The sequence below is a fragment of the Canis lupus genome, chromosome 15 (genome assembly GCF_011100685.1).
Source record: "Canis lupus familiaris isolate Mischka breed German Shepherd chromosome 15, alternate assembly UU_Cfam_GSD_1.0, whole genome shotgun sequence".
In the NCBI taxonomy this organism is placed as follows: domain Eukaryota; kingdom Metazoa; phylum Chordata; class Mammalia; order Carnivora; family Canidae; genus Canis; species Canis lupus.
In genome coordinates this window covers 36089816-36110808 of record NC_049236.1, presented here as the reverse complement: position 1 = coordinate 36110808, position 20993 = coordinate 36089816, and the positions used below count along the sequence as shown (strand labels likewise).

General features: G+C 40.0%; 1 protein-coding gene across 1 annotated transcript in view; it reads left to right on the top strand.

Annotated features, from left to right (window-relative positions):
- Nucleotides 1-19324, top strand: part of LTA4H (leukotriene A4 hydrolase) — a 34805-nt gene extending 15481 nt beyond the window's left edge. Inside the window, exons 8-19 of the mRNA XM_038558701.1 lie at nucleotides 289-429; nucleotides 1227-1250; nucleotides 1714-1784; nucleotides 2496-2607; nucleotides 3382-3526; nucleotides 4975-5078; nucleotides 5494-5564; nucleotides 8088-8142; nucleotides 14270-14365; nucleotides 16563-16645; nucleotides 17308-17412; nucleotides 18991-19324. Of these exons, the coding sequence (XP_038414629.1) occupies nucleotides 289-429; nucleotides 1227-1250; nucleotides 1714-1784; nucleotides 2496-2607; nucleotides 3382-3526; nucleotides 4975-5078; nucleotides 5494-5564; nucleotides 8088-8142; nucleotides 14270-14365; nucleotides 16563-16645; nucleotides 17308-17412; nucleotides 18991-19108 (1125 nt within the window). The 3' untranslated portion in view covers nucleotides 19109-19324. The remainder of the gene's footprint in view (nucleotides 1-288; nucleotides 430-1226; nucleotides 1251-1713; nucleotides 1785-2495; nucleotides 2608-3381; nucleotides 3527-4974; nucleotides 5079-5493; nucleotides 5565-8087; nucleotides 8143-14269; nucleotides 14366-16562; nucleotides 16646-17307; nucleotides 17413-18990) is intronic.
- Nucleotides 19325-20993: the final 1669 nt, after the last annotated feature.

Below are 20993 nucleotides of genomic sequence, written 5' to 3'. Positions count from 1 at the left end.
CTGGGGCACCTGGGTGGCTCAGTCCATTAAGTGTCTCCCTTCACCCTAGGTCATGATCCAGGGTCCTGGGATCAAGCCCCACAAGCTCCCTAGCTAGCAGGGAGTCTGCTTCTCCCTCTCCCTTTGTGTGTCCTCTCTCTCTCAAATAAATAAGTAAATATTTTTTTTAAAAATACAGAATAAAATGAGCATCCTTAACTCATAACCTCCAGAGAAAGCAAATACACTTTGAAGAAGTTCATCATTGGAATGATAAAACATGCAAATATTTGTACATTAACTTTCTAGACTGAATCTATGCTTAAAATTGCTGAAGATCTGGGAGGACCATACGTCTGGGGCCAGTATGACCTCTTAGTCCTGCCACCATCCTTCCCTTACGGTGGCATGGAGAACCCTTGCCTCACCTTCGTAACTCCCACTCTGCTGGTAAGTGTGAGCTTGTCTTCATGCACAGCCAACTTCTCCCCACATGTGTATCTGGATGTGAAGAGCCTCAGGCATCTGATCATCTATTTCTTTAAAACAATATTTTCTCTTATTTATACATTTATCTCTTCTTCCTCATGTGACTTGCTTATTATGGTCATTTTCATCATCTCATTTTCTCAAAAGAAAATAATGTGGCCCTTAGGGGGATGGGAATATTACATTCAAGGTGTGTGGGGGCATTGGGGAAGGGGAGGCCGTGTCACAGCCATGTGTGGACAAATTCTGTATCCAGACAATGAAACTAGACCATTTACACTTGGCATGTAGGGACTGGTCAAACAAAACAAACAAAAACTCACTTTAGCATGTGTAGGGAAGGAGTAGACTGACAGTATACTATAATTTTATGCCTTTGTATGCTACTTTAAATCACTACAGACTTAAATATGCTGTGAGTAATTAGGAGAGAAGAGATACGTAAGGGAAATGAGAACGTATAAAAAAAAAAAAAAACGGGAGTAGGAGAAATGTGTCCTGGAAGTTAATTAGAGATGGGTGTACTGGCCCTCCTGGTCCTATAAAAATTCCCACGATGAGGGGGAGAAAAGAATCACGCTGTTTTTTGAGTCCTGCATTTTTTCTCTTATTTTCTCAACACATACTCTGCTTTTAACCCCTTTGAGTGCCACAGTAAAAATACACTGCCCTATTAATGCCAGAATACAGCCTGATGTACGCAGTCCTTTAAATATAGTCCACAGTTTGAAAACTAAGGTGGTTTTCTTCTTTTTCAGGCAGGAGACAAGTCACTCTCCAATGTAAGTTAAAATTTACCATTGTGGTCTTACCCTCAAAGAACTATTAAGTCCACTGATTTTTAAAATATCCATTGTATTGTTATGTTGGAGATACGGTTATAAAAGATAACTGGGAGATTGTTATGATATTAACAGTTAGATTTAATAGATTTCATAACATTTGATGGTCTGATCTCTTCATGTGCTTATGAAATAGATTTTAATGGAGTGATTTATCCATTTAGTATTTTCTAAATAATTTTGTTTCTAATTTTTTTAACTATACTTTTGTCTTTGGCTAAATTATGATTTGTTTGCTAAACTAACTCCCTGAATATCTCAGCTGGTGTTAAAAGAAAAACAAACTGAACGGTGTGGAACTGAATGAACTAGAATACTTACCTACGGAGTTATTTTAAAGTAAGGTGATCAATTCTATGACCGATCCCTTCCACTATTTACTACTGCATTATTTCCACTTCAGGTTATTGCACATGAAATATCTCACAGCTGGACAGGAAATCTAGTGACCAACAAAACTTGGGACCACTTTTGGTAAGATTTATTATTATTGTTTCTCTATTGGTCCTTGTTATTAATTTCTTTCCCTGCCTGCCTGCCACTCTGAATTGTTTTGTAGGAATATTGCATCCTTTTTCTTGTTTTTCTTTGTTACCATCTCCTTGGTAGACAACTTAAAAAAAAATTCCACAACACTTGTCACAATGTTAGGTAGAGTAGGAGTATTCGGCTTGTGCTTATTATTTAGTTCCTGGTGCAATCACATTTTAATAATGGGCACATAAAACGAGAACCAGGGCTTAATTTTCCCCACTGCCGTCTACTGGGCTGGGTTTCCCATTGTTCTGAATTGAATGCAGAGTAGCCACATAGGCAATCTGCTTAGACTGTAGTGTTCATGCTTTACAATTCTTTGCTCTGCAGAAAAGCCAAAAAGAAAGTACCTTGTTGACTAAAACATGTGTTCCTTTCGGCTGTGTCACTGTCTTTTTTTTTGTTGTTGTTGTTGTTTGTTTTTTTAATTTTTTATTTATTTATGATAGTCACACAGAGAGAGAGAGAGAGAGAGAGAGGCAGAGACATAGGCAGAGGGAGAAGCAGGCTCCATGCACCGGGAGCCTGATGTGGGATTCGATCCCAGGTCTCCAGGATCACGCCCTGGGCCAAAGGCAGGTGCCAAACCGGTGCGCCACCAGGGATCCCATGTCACTGTCTTTATTTTATTTACAAAAAAAAAATTTTCAGGTTAAACGAAGGACATACCGTGTACTTGGAACGCCACATTTGCGGACGACTGTTTGGTGAAAAGTTCAGACATTTTCATGCTCTGGGAGGATGGGGAGAACTACAGAATTCAGTAAGTGAGTCATGCTTTGAAAAGCATTTCTCCAAAGTTGTATAGGCCTTCAAAAGTTTAGTTCGTAAACTAGCTTTAGTAAGTAGCAATAAGAAAGCCATTTTTGCAGGTGTGGAAAATCAGAGATACTAGTATAATATTCTATTTTTTTTTTAAGATTTTATTTATTAGAGAGAGAGCATGCATGGGCAGAGCAAAGTGGTGGGGGGGAGGGCAGAAGGAAAGGGAGAGAGGGAATCCCAAGCAGACTTCATGCTGAGCACAGAGCCCGACATGGGGCTCAATCCCAGGACCCTGAGATCATGATCTGAGCCAAAGCAGAGTCAGACACTTAACCAACTGAACCACCCAGGTACCCTGGTAAATATTCTGTTGATACATACTAATCATTATCCTGTGTCACATCATGTTCATGAGCAGTAGGACCTCATCAAGTCTTTGTCATTAATATAGTCAGTTACTGAGTTTGAACTTTATTTGGTATATTTACATCATTTTTCAGTGCTTCGTCCTAAAGGCCAAATTTGATGACCACACATTGAAACATTTCTTTATTTTTTTGTAATAATAAAGAACATGGCACAAGTGGCCATTCCATTAACAGACTTTCAGAAATTTGTGCTAACATGCCCTACAATTTCTAGTCTCTCAGCCTAAGTTCTAGACTCCCTTACAGTTATGCCTTTAGGTGAAGTAATACTCCCTTATTAGCTTGCTTGTCTACTAATGACCAGTATTCGTATTTGAACATTCATCTAATTTTGTGTCCTGCAGATAAAGACTTTTGGAGATACGCATCCATATACCAAACTCGTGGTTGATCTGACGAACGTGGACCCCGATGTAGCATATTCGTCAGTGCCCTACGAGAAGGGCTTTGCTTTACTCTTTTACCTCGAACAACTTCTTGGGGGCCCAGGCAAGTAGTTGGCATTTTCTGATTTTTTTTTAGGGCAATGTGAAGAATAAGGAAGAATTTTTAACGGTTGTTTTTGCTCAATTTTATTCTTTCGGTTCATTGTGTGTGCAGCTGCTGAAGAAAATCTATATCCTTTTCTAATGTGACCTCTCTACTTAAAACCTTGAATGACTGCTAAATTCAAAATTGTGTTGCTTGAAAAGAAAACTCATCTTATTTTAAATAAAACTCATCTTATTTTAAAAATTAGGAATAGTTTGTACTCATTGAAACAAAAATTGTGGGGATCCCTGGGTGGCTCAGCGGTTTAGCGCCTGCCTTTGGCCCTGGGCGCGATCCTGGAGTCCCAGGATCGAGTCCCACGTCGGGCTCCTGGCATGGAGTCTGCTTCTCCCTCTGCCTGTGTCTCTGCCTCTCTCTCTCTATGTCTATCATGAATAAATAAATAAAGTCTTTAAAAAAAAAAAAGAAACAAAAATGTGTAGTACAGAAGTTTGTAAGAGTAACAAGCGAGAGCCCCTCAGCCCTTTCCACTCCCCAGGTAACCACTCTTAGCAGTTAGGTGTGCATGTCTCCAGATCTTTTTCGAAGTATAAATAAAGAGACAAATAAATATATTGTAATTACAGGAAATGGCTCATTGGAATGCTTGTGTGGCTCAGTTGGTTAAGCACCTGCTTTCAGCTTAGGTCGTGATCTCAGGCCCCACATCAGGCTCCCTGCTCAGCTGGGGAGTCTGCTTCTCCCTCTGTCCCTTCCCCAGCTCATGCTCTCTTTCTCTCTCTCAAAAAAAAAAAATAAATAAAAATCTTAAAAAACAAAAATGGATATATAAAATGAATTTATATATATAAATAATGATATACATAAAAATAACTTGTTCTACCTTTGTGTTTTTTTTTTAATTCAGCAATGTTCCACAGACATCTTCCCATGTCAGAACATACAAATCTACCTCATGCTCTTTAATGCCACCATAGTCATTCATAATATAGATGTGCTGAGTATATGTAACCTTCCCCTACTGATGGGGGTTAAAGTGTTCTCCTTTGTCTGTGGACTTTGAAGACCCTCCGTCACCCACACACACTTTTCCTCTCCCATATTGTTCTCCTCTTCTTGGGTCACACTGAGGCCATTACTTCTAGAATTAGTGTGTGGGCTCCTTCTCTGTTTCTTCATTGTGTTTTCCTCTTACTTGTAATGAAGATTTCTTTTCTCCCTTCTATCAAATTTATATATATTCTTCAAGGCCCAACTGAAGTCCTAATTCCTGTTTTAAACATTCTTCTACCACTAAACCTCTTATTGGTTTCCCTAGTCTCTGAAAATTCTCTGTTCTCCTTGGTCAATAGTACCTTACCAAGCATGCCCCGAAAATGTTAAATAGCTACCTTTCCATTAACCAACATTTTTTCTTTTCTCTTTTTTCTTTTTTTAACTCTTAGAGGTTTTCCTAGGATTCCTAAAGGCTTATGTTGAGAAGTTTTCCTACAAGAGCATAACCACTGATGACTGGAAGGATTTCCTGTATTCCCACTTCAAAGATAAGGTTGGCTTTTAAAAGCTTTCTTATTTGTTATGCCCAATATACCTGTATTTAATGGCTATTTGTTAGACTGATTTGAATTACTTAGTAGTAGTATTGGTTTAGAATTTAAGACTCAACCTTTCATTGTACTTTTTCCTGTTTAAAATGTGATCTCAACAACATGAACTAACGTGAATATTTCAGAGGGATCTTCAATAGTGTGTTTCCAGAAATTTATTTATTCAGAAATTTATTTTTTGTATATATTTAATTTTCCTCTTTTATTTAACAGAATGCTACTGATTAATAAAAATTTATATCGGAAAACAGAAATTATCCTGACATGTCAGTGTAGACAAAATTAAGATTTGAAGACCCCCCCCCCCCGATGGAAAAGATTATTCTGTAGCAAACTTGGCCTTCTTTGCCTTCACAGGTTGATATTCTCAATCAAGTTGATTGGAATGCCTGGCTGTACTCTCCTGGAATGCCCCCTGTAAAACCCAAGTCAGTACTTCCTGTTAATGCTTTCCTTCTCATCCTGCAAAACCCTCGAGCTCCTCAAAATACCTGAAAGGGTTTTATGACTTCCTTAAACTGTTACTACTTAGAAAGTAGACTTCATAGGTGTTTGAACCTTGACCCTCAGGTCAAAAGAATCATTTCTATGATATTATAAATATAAATTCAGTTAATTGCAAGTAATTATGGAATGCCTCCTTTCAGCTGAAGGATGGTGATACAGAGGGAAGATATTTTCCTTTCCTTTAAAACCTTTGCAATAAGAAATAAAACTTGTATAAGTATTATGCTAATCACTACAGCAGGGTTATAAGTTGCCATCTCCATTTCCAGAAGAGGCACATTAGGCTTAGCTAGATAAAATGTCTTAACCTAAGTTTGCACAGTATTCATTCTATTCAGAGTTGAGATTCATACCCTGGCAATCTTTACCCCTCCAGTATACTGCCTTTTAAACTAAATACCCTCCTCATATCAGAGACCTAAACTCTGGTCCTCCTGAGTCATGTAAGGATGCTAACTACTGCAAGTTCCTGGCTGGAACAGACTGTTCCCACCCACCTGCTGTACTCTTTATTCAGGTAATTCCAATCTCAGCCCAAGAACTGCTTCCTCATGGAAATATTCCTTGACCTCTCTGAACCACGTTAGGTCCCCATTTCGGGTTTCCTGGTGCTATATGAGGCCACTTTCATTGCTGTCACCACAGCAGTAATTTTGATTTGTGTGATTATTAAAGTCTTCCTCCTTCACTACAATGAAGCACCATGAGAGCAAGGATCATATTTGGTTTTGCGTACTACTTTCCTTAGGACCTTGCCATAAGTAAAGGCTGCTTCCTTTCCTTGGGCTAATCCTTCCTTAGTTCTTTTCATGACAAACCAGAAAGAGACCAGCAGAAGTCCTCTATTGTCCTATTGGTCCTTCTGAAATCAGTGCTAAGGAATGTTCTAGTTGAAAGTGATTTACTGCCTGAACAATTTACTGCCTCTGATCCCATTTGGTCTTGAGGACAAACAAAAGGCTTTCCCTGAAGCCCACAGCCTGGCTACTTCACAAGATTAAATGGCAGCTGCTTCAAAGGAGGTCACTGCTTTAACCCCTTCATAATCTCCCCTAGGGCACAAACTCTCTTTAGCAGGTTCAAAGGTAACTTCCAATCGAAACTTATTTCATTTAGGTCCTCAAGGGCAGGTACCCTACCGTTCTCTAACAGAAACATTTCACAGAAAGCAAGCATCATTTATGGACAAAGACGTCTTGCAAGAATTTTTGCACACATAGTCTCTTCCATTGTTGTTGCAAAACATAGGACTTATTTTCTAAGTGGAGAACACACAGATTTCAGTGAAGTTCGCTTTGCTTCGTGGTCAGAGTTTGTTATTTCCATTTTCTTCTGAAGAGAGAGGAACAAAATCATCACATGATGTCGGAGTCTCCCTAGCAAGGGTCTCCCGTGACACCATCATTTTTTCCTGGTGTCTAGAACAGTGCCTGCCACATGGGCACTCGCAGATTTGTTGAATGATCACAAAGGTGGAAGGTTAGATAAGCTGGAGCAATAGAATGTAAAATCCACAAAAGCAAGGATTTTGCGTTGTCACGAGCACCTCAAACTGTGCCTGGCACACAGCAAGCCCTAAATGTGCTCACCCGAGCCCCAGCGCCTTCAGTGGATGCTGCTGAAGCAGCTTCACAGACACGCGGAGGCATTCCCTCGGGAGGATAAGCAGGTATTTCATTAATTTGGTATCTGCTCGGATTTCCAAGTTCCCAGATGACATCAGTATATTTAAGTCAGGTAGAAGATTTCCTATTTTCAACACTCTGGAGTTCCTGATATTTGTTTATTTATTCAAAGGTTTTTATTTATTTATTTGAGAAACAGTGAGAGAGAGAACGAGCAAGAGGAGGGGCAGAGGGAGAGGGAGAAGCAGGCTCCCCGCGGAGCAGGGAGCCCCATATGGGGCTCCATTCCAGGACCCCAAGATCATGACCTGAGCCAAAGGCAGACGTCTAAGTGACTGAGCCACCCAGGTGCCTTTTTTATTTAAAAAGAACTTTGAGGAGTGCCCGAGTGGCTCAGGTCATGATCTCAGAGTCCTGGGATGGAGCCCCTCATCCGGCTCTCTGCTCCATGGGGAGCCTGCTTCTTCCTCCCCCTCCCTCTGGCTCTCTTACTCTTCCTCTCAAATGAATAAATAAAGTCTTAAAAAAAAAGTAGGGGATCCCTGAGTGGCTCAGCGGTTTGGCGCCTGCCTTTGGCCCAGGGCGTGATCCTGGAGTCCCGGGATCGAGTCCCACGTCAGGCTCCCTGCATGGAGTCTGCTTCTTCCTCTGCTTGTGTCTCTGCCTCTTTCTCTCTCTGTCTCTCATGAATAAATAAATAAAATCTTTAAAAAAACCCAGAACTTTGAAAGTGATGCTCTGTAACTTCAACATTACATTTATGGAAAAGCATGTACATTTTTATGAAATTTAACCTCTAGTATTTTTTCGTCTTTGCAGTTACGATATGACTCTGACAAACGCTTGTATTGCCTTAAGTCAACGGTGGATAACTGTGAGTACTAACGTGACTTTGACCACTTTTTAAAGAATTGTGCAAATCCATCTCTACTCAGGAAGGTGGGGGCAGGGAAGAGGGCAGGTGGGTACTTTACTCACAAACCCATGTATCTGGAGAGGTTATTCATAAGTCCAGTTCATCCGAAGTCCTCTTAAGCCAGCCTTCAGTGTGTAAAGTTACTGAAGGCTGGGGAGCAAATAGATACTGATGGTATTTGTTCCCATTTTCTTGCTTCAAGTCTTAAGAAAGGCATGCAAAGATATTTGTGTTTTCTCTTCCTTCTTTTTCCTCATAAATCATTTGTAAGACACTGCTTCAAATATAGTCCTTACCCGTACCAGATAAATCTAAAATGATCTTAGGCAAGCGCTATTGCCAACTGTTGGTGGGTGTTACTGTCCACACCTATGGAGCCTCCTAAAGATAGCTTGTTTGTGTACATCCTGAAACATAACCCTTAGAGAAACCAGCGTGAGGATGTGCCCTGGATGATGCTTTCGTGAAAAATAACATAAAATGTAAGAATAATCATTGCAGGGGGAAGAAAAGAAATTTTTCCTCTACCGTCTAAGTTCTTAGCTGAGACCTGTGTAACGAAAGGCAGATTAACAAGAGAAAAACACATTTATGAACGTGTATATCTCGTGTACACAGGGGAGAGGCCCACAGAAAAATGAATCACTCAGAGGTGGCTCAGTATTCAGGGTTTGGTACCATTTCAGTGGGGAGAAAGAAAATAGGGGAAAATAAAGGATTTTTAGGAAAGAGAATGGGCTCTTAGAGGAATGGTGGGAGGGTATGATAGCTTGTGACAAAGTTTGCCTGGGCGTGGTGGCCACTTTTAGTTTCCTTTCCTGTGATAAGAGTCAATTTTGCCTGACTGATCAAACTCCCAGGGGAGGGGATCTAGGACAACTGAGTTCCTTTGGAAAAATTCTATTTCTAGGCAGGTGAGTGCAGTTCAGAGAAAACCTCTCCTTGCCTTTCCTGTCTTTGAAGAGCCTACAGCTAAAATAATCAATATACTAAAGTGGCGTATTTGTGGGTAGCAGATTTTGCTATCCTTCATCCTGTTATCTGCAACAAATTTAGATGTTGCCTTTTGACCCTTGTTCCTAAAGTGTAGTTATATATAACCAATGCTAAACAGTAAGTGATGAGCAGCATGACAAGGACACAGATGAAGGAACAAGAGGTCACCAGAAGGAGTGGATACTTCCACCTGGGGAGGCAAGTGGGTTGAGGTTGGCTGCAGCATGGAGGAGAGCCCTGTCTAGAGGAGGGTGTTTCAGCTGGGACTGAGTATGCTTTGGGCACGGATGAGGTAGAGGAGGACATTCTGGGTGGGAGGCACAGAGTTCAAACAAAGGTTTTTTTCTTAAAGCAGCAACAAAACATGGAGCCTGGGTGGAGAGGTGAGTTCATTCTGGTTAGAGCTTAGAGCCTATTCTTCTGGTTCATCTTTCCATCCTCCTCCCTGATTCTGTCCACGGCCATTGCCACACTGACGTCCTTTAAGTTCCATTGAGGTTCATTAATCTAGTGTTCCTTCCTTCCCGTCTGCCAGGGCTACCCTCTCTGCTTCCTCCCCCACCCTTCTGTCCTCATCCCAGGCTAAGTAAGGCTTTCCTTCCTCATCTCCTATAGAATCCTGTAAACAGCCCTATCACACCATTTCTGGCTTGGTTTTTATTGTACTATTATTAAAGTACTCTTATCAGATTGGAACAAATCAGTGAGCCAGTTCAGTTAACCAGTCAGTTAACTGAAAACATTGGTTAAAGCAGGGTGTCATAAAAACTGATCATATTGAAGACATTTTAATTTAAGACATATCATTCAGACGTTGACTCTGGGGCCAGAGCTGTATGTCAGCCGCGTAAACTAAATTCTTAATGCACTTGTAACTTCCAATTTTAGTTTCTTTAAAGTGGAAATAGAATTTAAATACCTCCTTCTAGATTTTTCTGTTGTTCCCATCTTTTTACAGAGTCTGTAAAATCCATCCATTTACAAATTCTGTAGCAACATTTTTTTTTTTTTTGCACAGCAGCTTTTAAATTAAAGTTGACTTAGGTTTTCCAGAGCAATAAACTTAATATTTAGAGAAATTTCTTTTTCTTTCAGCACTCTTCTTTCATCAGTTTACCTTTTATCTGACAAGGTTTTCTGATTGCAACTACAACTGATATAAATACATTTGGAAACAATTCTAGCTGATGTGGTTAACACATAAATCGACACAGGTGGGAGGAAGAAAAACACAGGTACCAGAGGGATGGCCCACGCACGCTGAGCATCAGTTGTTCCCTGGACATGAGTCCATTCATTTTACATAAAGAGAGGGTGGAGCATATCAGTTAATCTAACAAGTGGTTTTAGTGGAGCTCACTTTAAAAAAGCTTTTACTGCATTTGTTTGTTTGTTTGTTTGTTTTTACTGCATTGTTTGTATCTGTTTCTTTCACCAGGCCATAAGCAACTTGAGAGCAGAAATTGTTTTTATTCATCTCTATATCCATCCACCTTTATTCACTGCTGGATAAATACATGAATTAGTAGAGGGAGAACAAGGTTGGAAAGATAAATTAGTTCCCTATTATAGAGAAGCTTCATTGTCAAGCTAAGGAATGTAACACATGATCTGTGAACAGCAGTGGATCCCTAAAGGTTTTGAACCACAAATGAAATGATCAGAGCTATTTATTAGGACCATTAATCAAACTGTGGAGTATAGAGGCTTAGTGGAGATGGGAAAGTCAGAGTTAGTAGGTAGGCCAGCTAGTAGTTCAGAGGAGATAGTAGCTCAGAATCAAAAGGCTTTAGGGGCTTGAACTAGAATAGTACAGGAGGAAATAAAAGATTTGAAAGATTTTTGAGGTTTAATTTTAAATAGCTAGTTAAGACCTTGAAAACTGATCAAATGTGGAGAATAAGAAAGTAAGTCAATTGGAGAAGGACAATCGTCATGTGGTGTCACTCATACAGGGAATATAAGAAATAGTGAAAGGGATTATAAGGGAAAGGAGGGGAACTGAGTGGGAAAATTTAGAGAGGGAGACAAACCATGAGAGACTCCTAACTCTGGGAAATGAACAAAGATTGCAGAAGGGGAGGTGGGTGGGAGGTTGGGATAACTGGGTGACGGGCACTGAGGAGGGCACATGATGGGATGAGCACTGGGTGTTATACTATATGTTGGCAAATTGAACTTCAATAAAAACAAATTTTAAAAAAGGAATAGAAAGCTCTGGGTTTTGAGCTCTGACAGCCAGAAGAAGAAAAACAAATCAAGAGTAAGGCAAATCAGGAAAATGGAAACAGAAACCAAGGGTAAAGATATTGTCATTTCAAATAAAATATAAACATCTTTGTGAAGATTCTCATAACATCATAACAAAGTTAGAGTATTACTAACTCTTTAGATCTAGTTCAAGATTTTTTTGAGGGGGATAGAAACTACCTAGGCAGCTGCCCACCCAGCAGGCTCGTTGGGCACCTGTGTCCATCCACTGTCAATACTATGCCTGGAGTGGTAGGCCTCCCATGGTCAGTGTTGTAACAACAGGAACCAGAGGTGTTAAGTTATGATTAGATGATGGGTTTAATTACAGACGCTAAATAATTTAGAAAGGCATAATTATTTCTATGCAGGGAGGGAAATCTGATAACACATCTTGCCACAGATCATACTTCAGCTCTTCTACCTGTGTCTTGAGTCTGTGTTTTGGTAGTTTACAGACTTGTCATGGAGAAAAGCTAGAGATCCAGGGGAAACAGGACCTTTTAATAACAATGTAATGTGTTAGGACCTCTCTTTTCATTTGAAAGATATATTTCAGCCCACCTGGTAAAACTGCTCCTGCTCCTGATTTTCTGCTGAGATATTCCTTCAGGCCCAGCAGCCAAGGTGGATGATTATAAATAGCTCAGGATCAACAGTAGCTGGCAGGTCCAGGACAGACTGAAGACTAGCTGCAATCTATGTAATCACTAGTGATTACAACTGGTTCTCTTGTTGCCTTGTTTTATTGCTCAGTTGTTTTTCTTAAATATTAAATAAAAGCAAAAGAAAAAAGAGTACATCACCTATTTGAAGGTATAAAAATCAGTTGTAAAACAGGTGCCTGTGTACCCACCACTAACCTAAGAAATAAAACTTCGGGGGGCCTGGATGGCTCAGTGGTTGAGCATCTGCCTTTGGCTCAGGGTGTGATCCCGGGGTCCTGGGATTGAGTCCCTCATCGGGCTCCCAATGCAGGGAGCCTGCTTCTGTCTCTGCATTTTCCTCTGTGTCTCTCATGAATAAATAAATAAAATCTTAAAAAGAAAAGAAAAGAAATAAAACCTCACCAGTACTGTTAAAGCACCCCTACTCACCCTCCCCACCTTATCCCCTCTCTACCCACCTTGCCTTCCCATTAGGGTAACCATTACCTTGAATTTTGGCTTATCATTCTCTTGCTTTTCATTTTTTTACCACTTATGACATATCCTTGATAGATAGTTTAAGTCTGCAGAGAATGAGGTCTGTAAGTTTTGATACTAAGGTATGGTTTCACAGTGGGGTAGAAAGGAGAAGATGTAAACTAATGTATCTTTACAAGGATATATATTTATACATTACATTTTCTGGAAGGATATACAAGGAACTATTAGTACTGGTTACTGAGGAGCAGGACTTGGAGACAGGGAGCAAAAACAAAGGAATTTTTCATCGGGCCCTATTTGATTTTTTTTTAAAAACATTGCATATATTTCTTTTCAAACGAAAAGAAACCTTAAGTTTATGTGAAAGACAGTAGGGAGGTTTCGCAAAAAGTTAAAAATAGAAATACCTTATAATCCAGTAATCACACTACTGAGTATATTTACCAAAGAAATACAAAAACATTGATTCAAAGGGAGACATGCACCCCTATGTTTATAGCAGCATTATTTCCAATAGCCAAGATTTGGAAGAAGCCCAACTTTCCATCAATAGATCACACACACACACACAATGGAATATTATCAGCCATAAAAAAGAATGAAATCTTATCATTTGTAAGAACATAGATGGAGCTAGAGAGTATAAGGCTAAGCAAAATAAGTCAATCAGAGAAAGACAAATACCATCTGATTTCAGTTATATGTGGGTTACGAGAAACAAAATAAATGAGCAAAGGAAAAGAGAAAGAGAGATCAAGAAACAGACGCGTAGCTCTAGGGAAAAATTCCTGGTTACCAGAGGGGAGGTAGGTAGGGGGATGGGTGAAATAGGCGATGGGGATGAATGGGGATGAAGGAAGGCACTTGTGATGAGTCTGCATTATGTATGTAGTGCTGAATCACTATTTTGTACACCTGAAACTAATACAGCAGCATATGTTAATTATACTGGAATTAAAATTTAAAATAATTTAAAAAGTAAGCCTAGAAACAAAAAAGTAAGCCTAGTTTAAAAGAATCTAAAACTAGTTTTTAAAGATTTGAAAATACTTACTTTGATAAGTTTTATTTAATATTTCTTAATCATATCCTCCAAGATTTTTGACAGTGAATCCTAAATAGAAAAGTACAGGGGATCCCTGGGTGGCTCAGCGGTTTAGCGCCCACCTTCGGCCCAGGGCGTGATCCTGGAGTCCCAGAATCGAGTTCCACATCGGGCTCCCTGCATGGAGCCTGCTTCTCCCTCAGCCTGTGTCTCTGCCTCTCTCTCTGTGTCTCTCATGAATAAATAAAATCTTAAAAAAAAAAAAAAGAAAAGTACAGACTTAGATGATTTCCAAGGTTAGGTGTGAAAAACAGAATGTGTGGGGATAGAGGGAAACATCAGTTTGTGTTCTTTTATGTTCATAATGTAATATTTAAGAAAATATGCAATTTGCTCCTTTTCCCCAGGTTTTCAACTTGGCCTATGAATTAGTTGATATGCTTTTGTAATGTCTTCTTTACTTTGAAAATCCACATATCTTGAATGGTACAAAGGATGTCAAAAGTTTCTCCCACTTATTACTATTTTTCACCATCTTGTGCATCCTTGTATTTCTTTTTCTTAATCTTTATTTTTATGTCAGATAAACCAATAAATATTATTAAATCATACATGAATGGAAATAACCAGGTAACATTTCTTTTAGGCCAAAGAAGAGGATTTAAATTCATTCACCGCAGCAGACCTCAAGGATCTCTCTTCTCATCAATTGAATGAATTTTTAGCACAGATGCTCCAGAAAGTAAGTACTAGCTCGAAACATGAGAAATTACAATGGCCATATAAGACAAGCATAGCATTTATGACAAACCCAACTTGGGAAAAATATTATTGTGAAAACTAACGGAAAAAAATAACTTATAAAATTAATCCATTTATTTAAAGACATTTGTTGAATGGTTATTATGTGTGGTATTATTGTGGACATGAGAATATGCAAGAAAGAAAGAAATCATGTCCTTAAAAAGCTTATAATCTAGAAGGGAAGGTCACACATACAAAATCTGGCAATAGAAGGAGGCATATTTTAGGTATCATTTGACAAAAACTTAATCAGTGAAGAACTGCCTTCTACCTGGCATCATCAAGGAAAGGTTTTGTGGGAGTGGGGCTTGCTTTGAGCCGAACAGTGTTAGCAGAGGTGGAAATTCAGGTCTGAGGGAGTATCAAGCCACAGTGTTGCAAGAGTTAATGAAGATAAGTGGGATCAGATACGATGAATCTTGGATGCTAAGAATCTTAGATTTTGTTTTAGTAGGTAGGTAGGTAGGAAAGGGTCTAACATTTTTAACAGAAAAGTCATCTGATGAAAGGGTGAGTTATATGAGTCCACCGGTGGATCAACATGAGGAACATGGGTGGAGAAATTAGTTGTCAGACTTTCAGGACATGTCAGACTTTCAGGACATGAGGAAAGAGGGAACAGGCTAGATAAGCAGAGGTGAAGGGTGAGAGCCTGGGGTTTGTGACTGACTGGATTTGACTGTTAAAAGGAGTGAGTCCGGGATCCCTGGGTGGCGCAGAGGTTTGGCGCCTGCCTTTGGCCCAGGGCGCGATCCTGGAGACCCCAGATCGAATCCCACGTCAGGCTCCCGGTGCATGGAGCCTGCTTCTCCCTCTGCCTGTGTCTCTGTCTCTCTCTCTCTCTCTCTCTATGTGACTATCATAAATAAATAAAATTTTAAAAAAATAAATAAATAAATAAAAGGAGTGAGTCCAAGCAGATTTTAAGGTTTCAAACCCAGGTAACTAAAAGAATATGTGAAATGGAAAGGAGAGGCTGCATTTTGAGAGGGAGGGAATGATGGGGTCTTTACTGTGACCCTGAAATGTGCTCTTGGGTCTCAGGACCTTGAGAGGGATAAAGAAGACTGGATAGAGTTTCCTATGGAATCAAAACAAAAAGAGGAGTAGGATTTAAGGCAACAAGGGCTTTGCAAGAATCCGTTTTTAGGGCATTAAGTCACTGAAGTTTCATAAATGTCTACAGCGCTGCCTTGTGGCCTGGGCCAAAGGAGAGGGAGGGCCTGGTGGGATATCTCCCGAATATGCAGGGCAAAAATTGGGGATAGTTGGGGGTCTAGGAGGTGACCTTAACCGGTGGACCTACAGAGTGGACTTGGAGTTTAACTGAGACCAAACGATTTGGGAAGGGTCTGGCACTCAGAGCAGAGATGCTTCCCCGAGAGCATGGGGTGAGTTTTGCAAAATGAGTCATGGTGGGAGAGGAGAGTCACCACCCACCTAGCAGCACCCCAGTCTCCCTGCTTGTCCAGACTGAACTGGTCTTCTTTCCTCACCAGATTTGCTCCCCCCTTTAGCATGGGTTAAGATGGGCATGGGAGGTTTACGAACCCCCTGCAATTGTATACAGACATTTGTGCTTATATGGTAAATCTTTCTCTTTTTCCTAAGGAAACCATCACTATTACTCATCAGGTTCTCAAAGGGATCTGTAATATAAAAGTTTAAAAACTGCTATTTTGTAGGGATATAGATCATTTAAAAGGGATTTCAGAGGAAATACACAAAGATAAAGCTGGGGGTAATCGGTGAGTTAACAATTAAGGGACTGTGGTTTAATACAGAGAATGGAATACATTTAATATATATAACGTATAAGGAAGGACTTGGAAGACTCTGGAAAGGATTAGAAAGTTAGTATTCATATGCCAAAAAGTCTGAGGAGAGTAATTCTCATTTAATTCTCTGTATACCTCACAAATTAAACTATCCTTTTGCTCCCAGTAGAACATCCTTATCCTGAATAAGTTTGCACAAAATTTGTCGTGTGCATTTGTTTCTTTTCTTTTTATCTAACTTATTTTTATATTATAAAATATTTAGGATTTTAATCTGGCTAAGAATTTCTCTCCAGCTTCTTTCTTCCAAGGAATCCTGTTGAAATGATACATCATACTTCTTTATTTTGCTCTTAGGCACCTCTTCCATTGGGGCACATAAAGCGAATGCAAGAGGTGTACAACTTGAATGCCATTAACAATTCTGAAATACGATTCAGGTACATCATTTTAACTTGTCTCTGTGGAAGAAAGTAGAAACTTGTTTAAAAGGTGGAGAAAGGGAAAGCAGAGTCTGAGGCATACATGAATTTTAAGAAATCCTTGTGAAATTTATTGCACCTGTATAAATAGAGTAGCCTTTAAGGAATAGTTGCAACATCTGTAAGATGATAGTATTATTCTTTTTATTAGCATTTGTTCTAAGCTTCTCTTGCCATAGAAAGGGGGGAGGGGAAGGATTAGGAATCCTGAGGTCAATAGGCATTCTTCTACAACTAGCCAAGTCGACTCTGATATGGGAATAGTTAGAAATCTCTAATTCTGTTACGTGGTTAATCTTTCTTAATTCTGATCTGTAGTGTGAGTCTTAAACCAAAGTTTAATTCCTTTACAAACTGTATAGATAAGGTACACGAGCACCAACATGATCTAAACTTTTTAAAAGGTATGGTCTTCTTCAAGAACAAACTCCTCTTGACTTCTCCAATTACTGGGTTGTATACACAAGGATTTGAGATTCTCAGAAAAATATACAGTGTTGTACAGCATAAACCAGAATGAGATTATTCATCATTGCAAAAATAATATTCAGTTATGCCTATATATCCTGCCCCTTCCTCCTTTGTTCCTACCCTACACCCCCTAAAAATCCTTCTTCCAGATGGTTACGGCTCTGCATTCAATCGAAATGGGAGGAAGCTATTCCTCTGGCTCTAAAAATGGCAACTGAGCAAGGACGAATGAAGTTTACACGACCTCTGTTCAAGTAAGAACCAGCTGAGACTGTGTTTTGAATTTATATCAGGAAGTTGGGGGTTGGGGGGAGGGCACCCCAATGGGGTGGCTCAGTGAGCTAGGTGTCCAACTCTGGATTTCAGCTCAGGTCATGTTCTCAGGTCGTTTACATTGAGCCCCGCAGCAGGCTCAGCACTCAGCATGGAGTCTGCTTGGGATTCTCTCCTTCTCCCTCTGCCCTAACCTCCCTCAAAAAAAAAAAAAATGGGGATCCCTGGGTGGCGCAGTGGTTTGGCGCCTGCCTTTGGCCCAGGGCGCGATCCTGGAGACCCGGGATCGAGTCCCACATCGGGCTCCCGGTGCATGGAGGCTGCTTCTCCCTCTGCCTGTGTCTCTGCCCCTCTCTCTCTCTCTCTCTCTCTGTGACTATCATAAATAAAAATAAAAAAAAAAAAGAAAGAAGAAAGAAAGAAAGAAAGAAAGAAAGAAAGAAAGAAAGAAAGAAAGAAAGAAAGAGAGAAAGAAAGAAAAGGAACGGGGAAGAACAGTCTTAGATGTTTTTCCTGTTGCTAAAATACTTTATAAAACACCATCTAGGGATGCCTGGGTGGCTCAGTGGTTGAGCATCTGCCTTTGGCTCAGGGCGTGATCCCACAGTCCCGGGATCGAGTCCCACAGCGGGCTCCCTGCAGGGAGCCTGCTTCTCCCTCTGCTTACATCTCTGCATCTCTCTCTGTGTGTCTCATCAATAAATAAAATCTTTAAAAAAAACACCATCTAAAAATAATATTTTTAAATGTGTTAAAGAATTTTGAAATAGGAATGAAGGCTTCTAAATATTTAAAATTGGAGGCAATTTTATTAGCTTTTTTACAAACATCAATACACATTACCAATTATGGGCCAAATTGGTTCAGACACTGGCAGAATGGAAGTAAATAGAAAATAATCTTAAGTACCCAGAAAGATATTTAATTTTTTTTAAAAGATGTTATTTATTTATTTTTTATTTATTCATGAGAGACACAGAGCGAGAGAGAGAGAGAGAGAGAGAGAGAGAGAGAGAGAGAGGCAGAGACACAGGCAGAGGGAGAAGCAGGCCCCATGCAGGGAGCTCGATGTAGGACTCGATCCCGGGTCTCCAGGATCACACCCCGGCCTGCAGGCGGCACTAAACCGCTGCGCCACCAGGGCTGCCCCCAGAAAGATCTTTAAAAGCAAGTAGGAGATCATTGGATCATTGGTGGGTAGGCATGGAGGGGAAAAAAGAGTCTGAAGTTATTTAAATGTAATAAGAAATGAGTGGGTAAAGCCAGATGTTTTTGATTCAAATGTTGCAATGAGTTGGAAGAATAAGTTGCTGGCCATATAAAGCAATGCTCGGTAGAGGGGGAAAAGTCGTATCTTGGCTATAAGATAGAATTTAAGAATATCTTCGTGAAGTTATTTTCACTATGGATTTGGCAGGAATTCGGAAAAATATATAACCATGACATAGATAGTCACGATTAATCTTTTCGTTTACTTCACAAGTATAATGGAATTATACTTGCCAAATAAAATATTACTTGCCAAAATAAGTCATTATCCATCTTTCTTCCCCCACCAGGGACCTTGCTGCCTTTGACAAGTCTCATCATCAAGCCGTCTGTACCTACCAAGAACACAGAGCAAGTATGCACCCTGTGACGGCCATGCTGGTGGGGAAAGATTTAAAAGTGGATTAAGGACCTACCAATTGCTGATTTCAGACATTTCTCTTTTTTAAACAGAATTCACTAAGAAATATAAAAGTTCAGCTCATATTGTAACTAAAAATGTTGTTTTCATTTTGGCTTTTTATTGCTTTGTCAGTGATTTTCATAAATAAATCTGAGCACCACCTTTCCCCTACCCCCAACCAGTGGCATGTTCTTTATAAAGTGCATTTTAACAAAATTAAATCTTTTAATTTTGTGGATGTAAAATTTCTCGTTAGTTACATATTTATTTTTCCCAGCACAATCACAAGAATGTCAGCATATTATTTACCTGGGATTTTTAAGTTCTTTCACTTGACTCTACTGTGTGCCAAAAATTCAAGATGACTAGAGTATTGCTTTTTAAACAACATGAGCACTCAGTTGGATTTGCTCACCCAGCCACACAGCAGGTGTAGTATAAACACACTTTCCAAAATGTATAAACTCTACTGGGAATACTCTGCTGTCTGTTCAACCTGATTCGTCTCCTTACTGGTCATCAAATATCCTTCACCCACATAGAGCATACAGCGCACAGAAGGAAATAATACAATTATAATATCTATTATGCACACATATAATACATACTGAAAACAACAGAACAACTTGAACCAAATAAGAGAGTAACAAAGCATCCCAAGAGCATTGTACCCCAGGGCGACTCTGGGAAACACAGTTGTATTAAGGATTCTTGATTGTAAGTGACAAAACCCAAAGGATTACAAGTCAGAAAAGGAAGAGGAGGATTATTTTAAGGACACCTAATGGGGGGGGGTGTCAAAACCCATGGACACTCAGAAGAGGACTGAAACCCAGAATTGTCAAGCAAGCAATACTCTCTCTTGTCTCTCATTTCTGCTACCCTACTCCACACCATAGAGTCTGGCTACCCTCCGGCTTTGCTACTGTAAATGGTTCTTATCACATGGGAAGATTGTCTCAATTCCAAATTCTTTTTATTATTATTTTATTATATATATATATTTTTTATTGGAGTTTGATTTGCCAACATATAGCACCCAGTGCTCATCCCGTCAAGTGCTCCCCTCAGTGCCCGTCACCCAGTCACCCCGTCACCCCATTCTCCCACCCACCTCCATTATATGGTTTCAATTTCAAATTCTCAGAGGGAAGACTCTGACCCAGCTTGGGTCCACCCCTGGCTAAATAAACTTTAGCAAGAGGAATGGTGTCTTAGAGTATAAATGTGGGAGGGGCTGTCATTAAATACCCAAAACGAATGCTGATGCAGTGACAGAAATCTTAAAATAGAAGCAAACACTCTGAATAGTATCAAACCAATTCTTGTCTGTCAATATAATCCTGAGCTGCTTCTTTGCAGTCTTCTATCTTTCTGGACACATCTACACCACAGCGATTCTACTTCTCAAGGCTTGGCTCTCACTTGTCTTTCATGGCAGGAAGACCACAGGAGAGAGTTCAGCTCACACCCCTGGTACATAATCAGGTTCTAAGTGATTAGACTGAAGCAAATCCACGGACCCAAATGATGCTTTTGAGGGCTACTCCACCCCATAAGCTTTCCCCCCACTTCAGGCTAATGTCACATTTCAGTGATCATGGATGAAGGAGCCCGGAAGTGAACTGGGGCCCAGGCAGTGAAGGATGCTATGAAGAAAGTAGAGGGCACTAGAGACACACATCAGCACAGGTTTACCTGGGGCCAGCTCAGTGGAGTCCATGTTTATAAACTGCAACTAATAAGTATATGTTGAATATGTTTATGCCAGGCCAGGATATACACATAATTTCTGGGTGAACAAAGATAAGTAATTTCTAAATATGGCTGAAGAAGAAATATGCTAAAGCAACCTAGGGAAGGGCCACTTAACCAAAGGGTTTAGGGAAT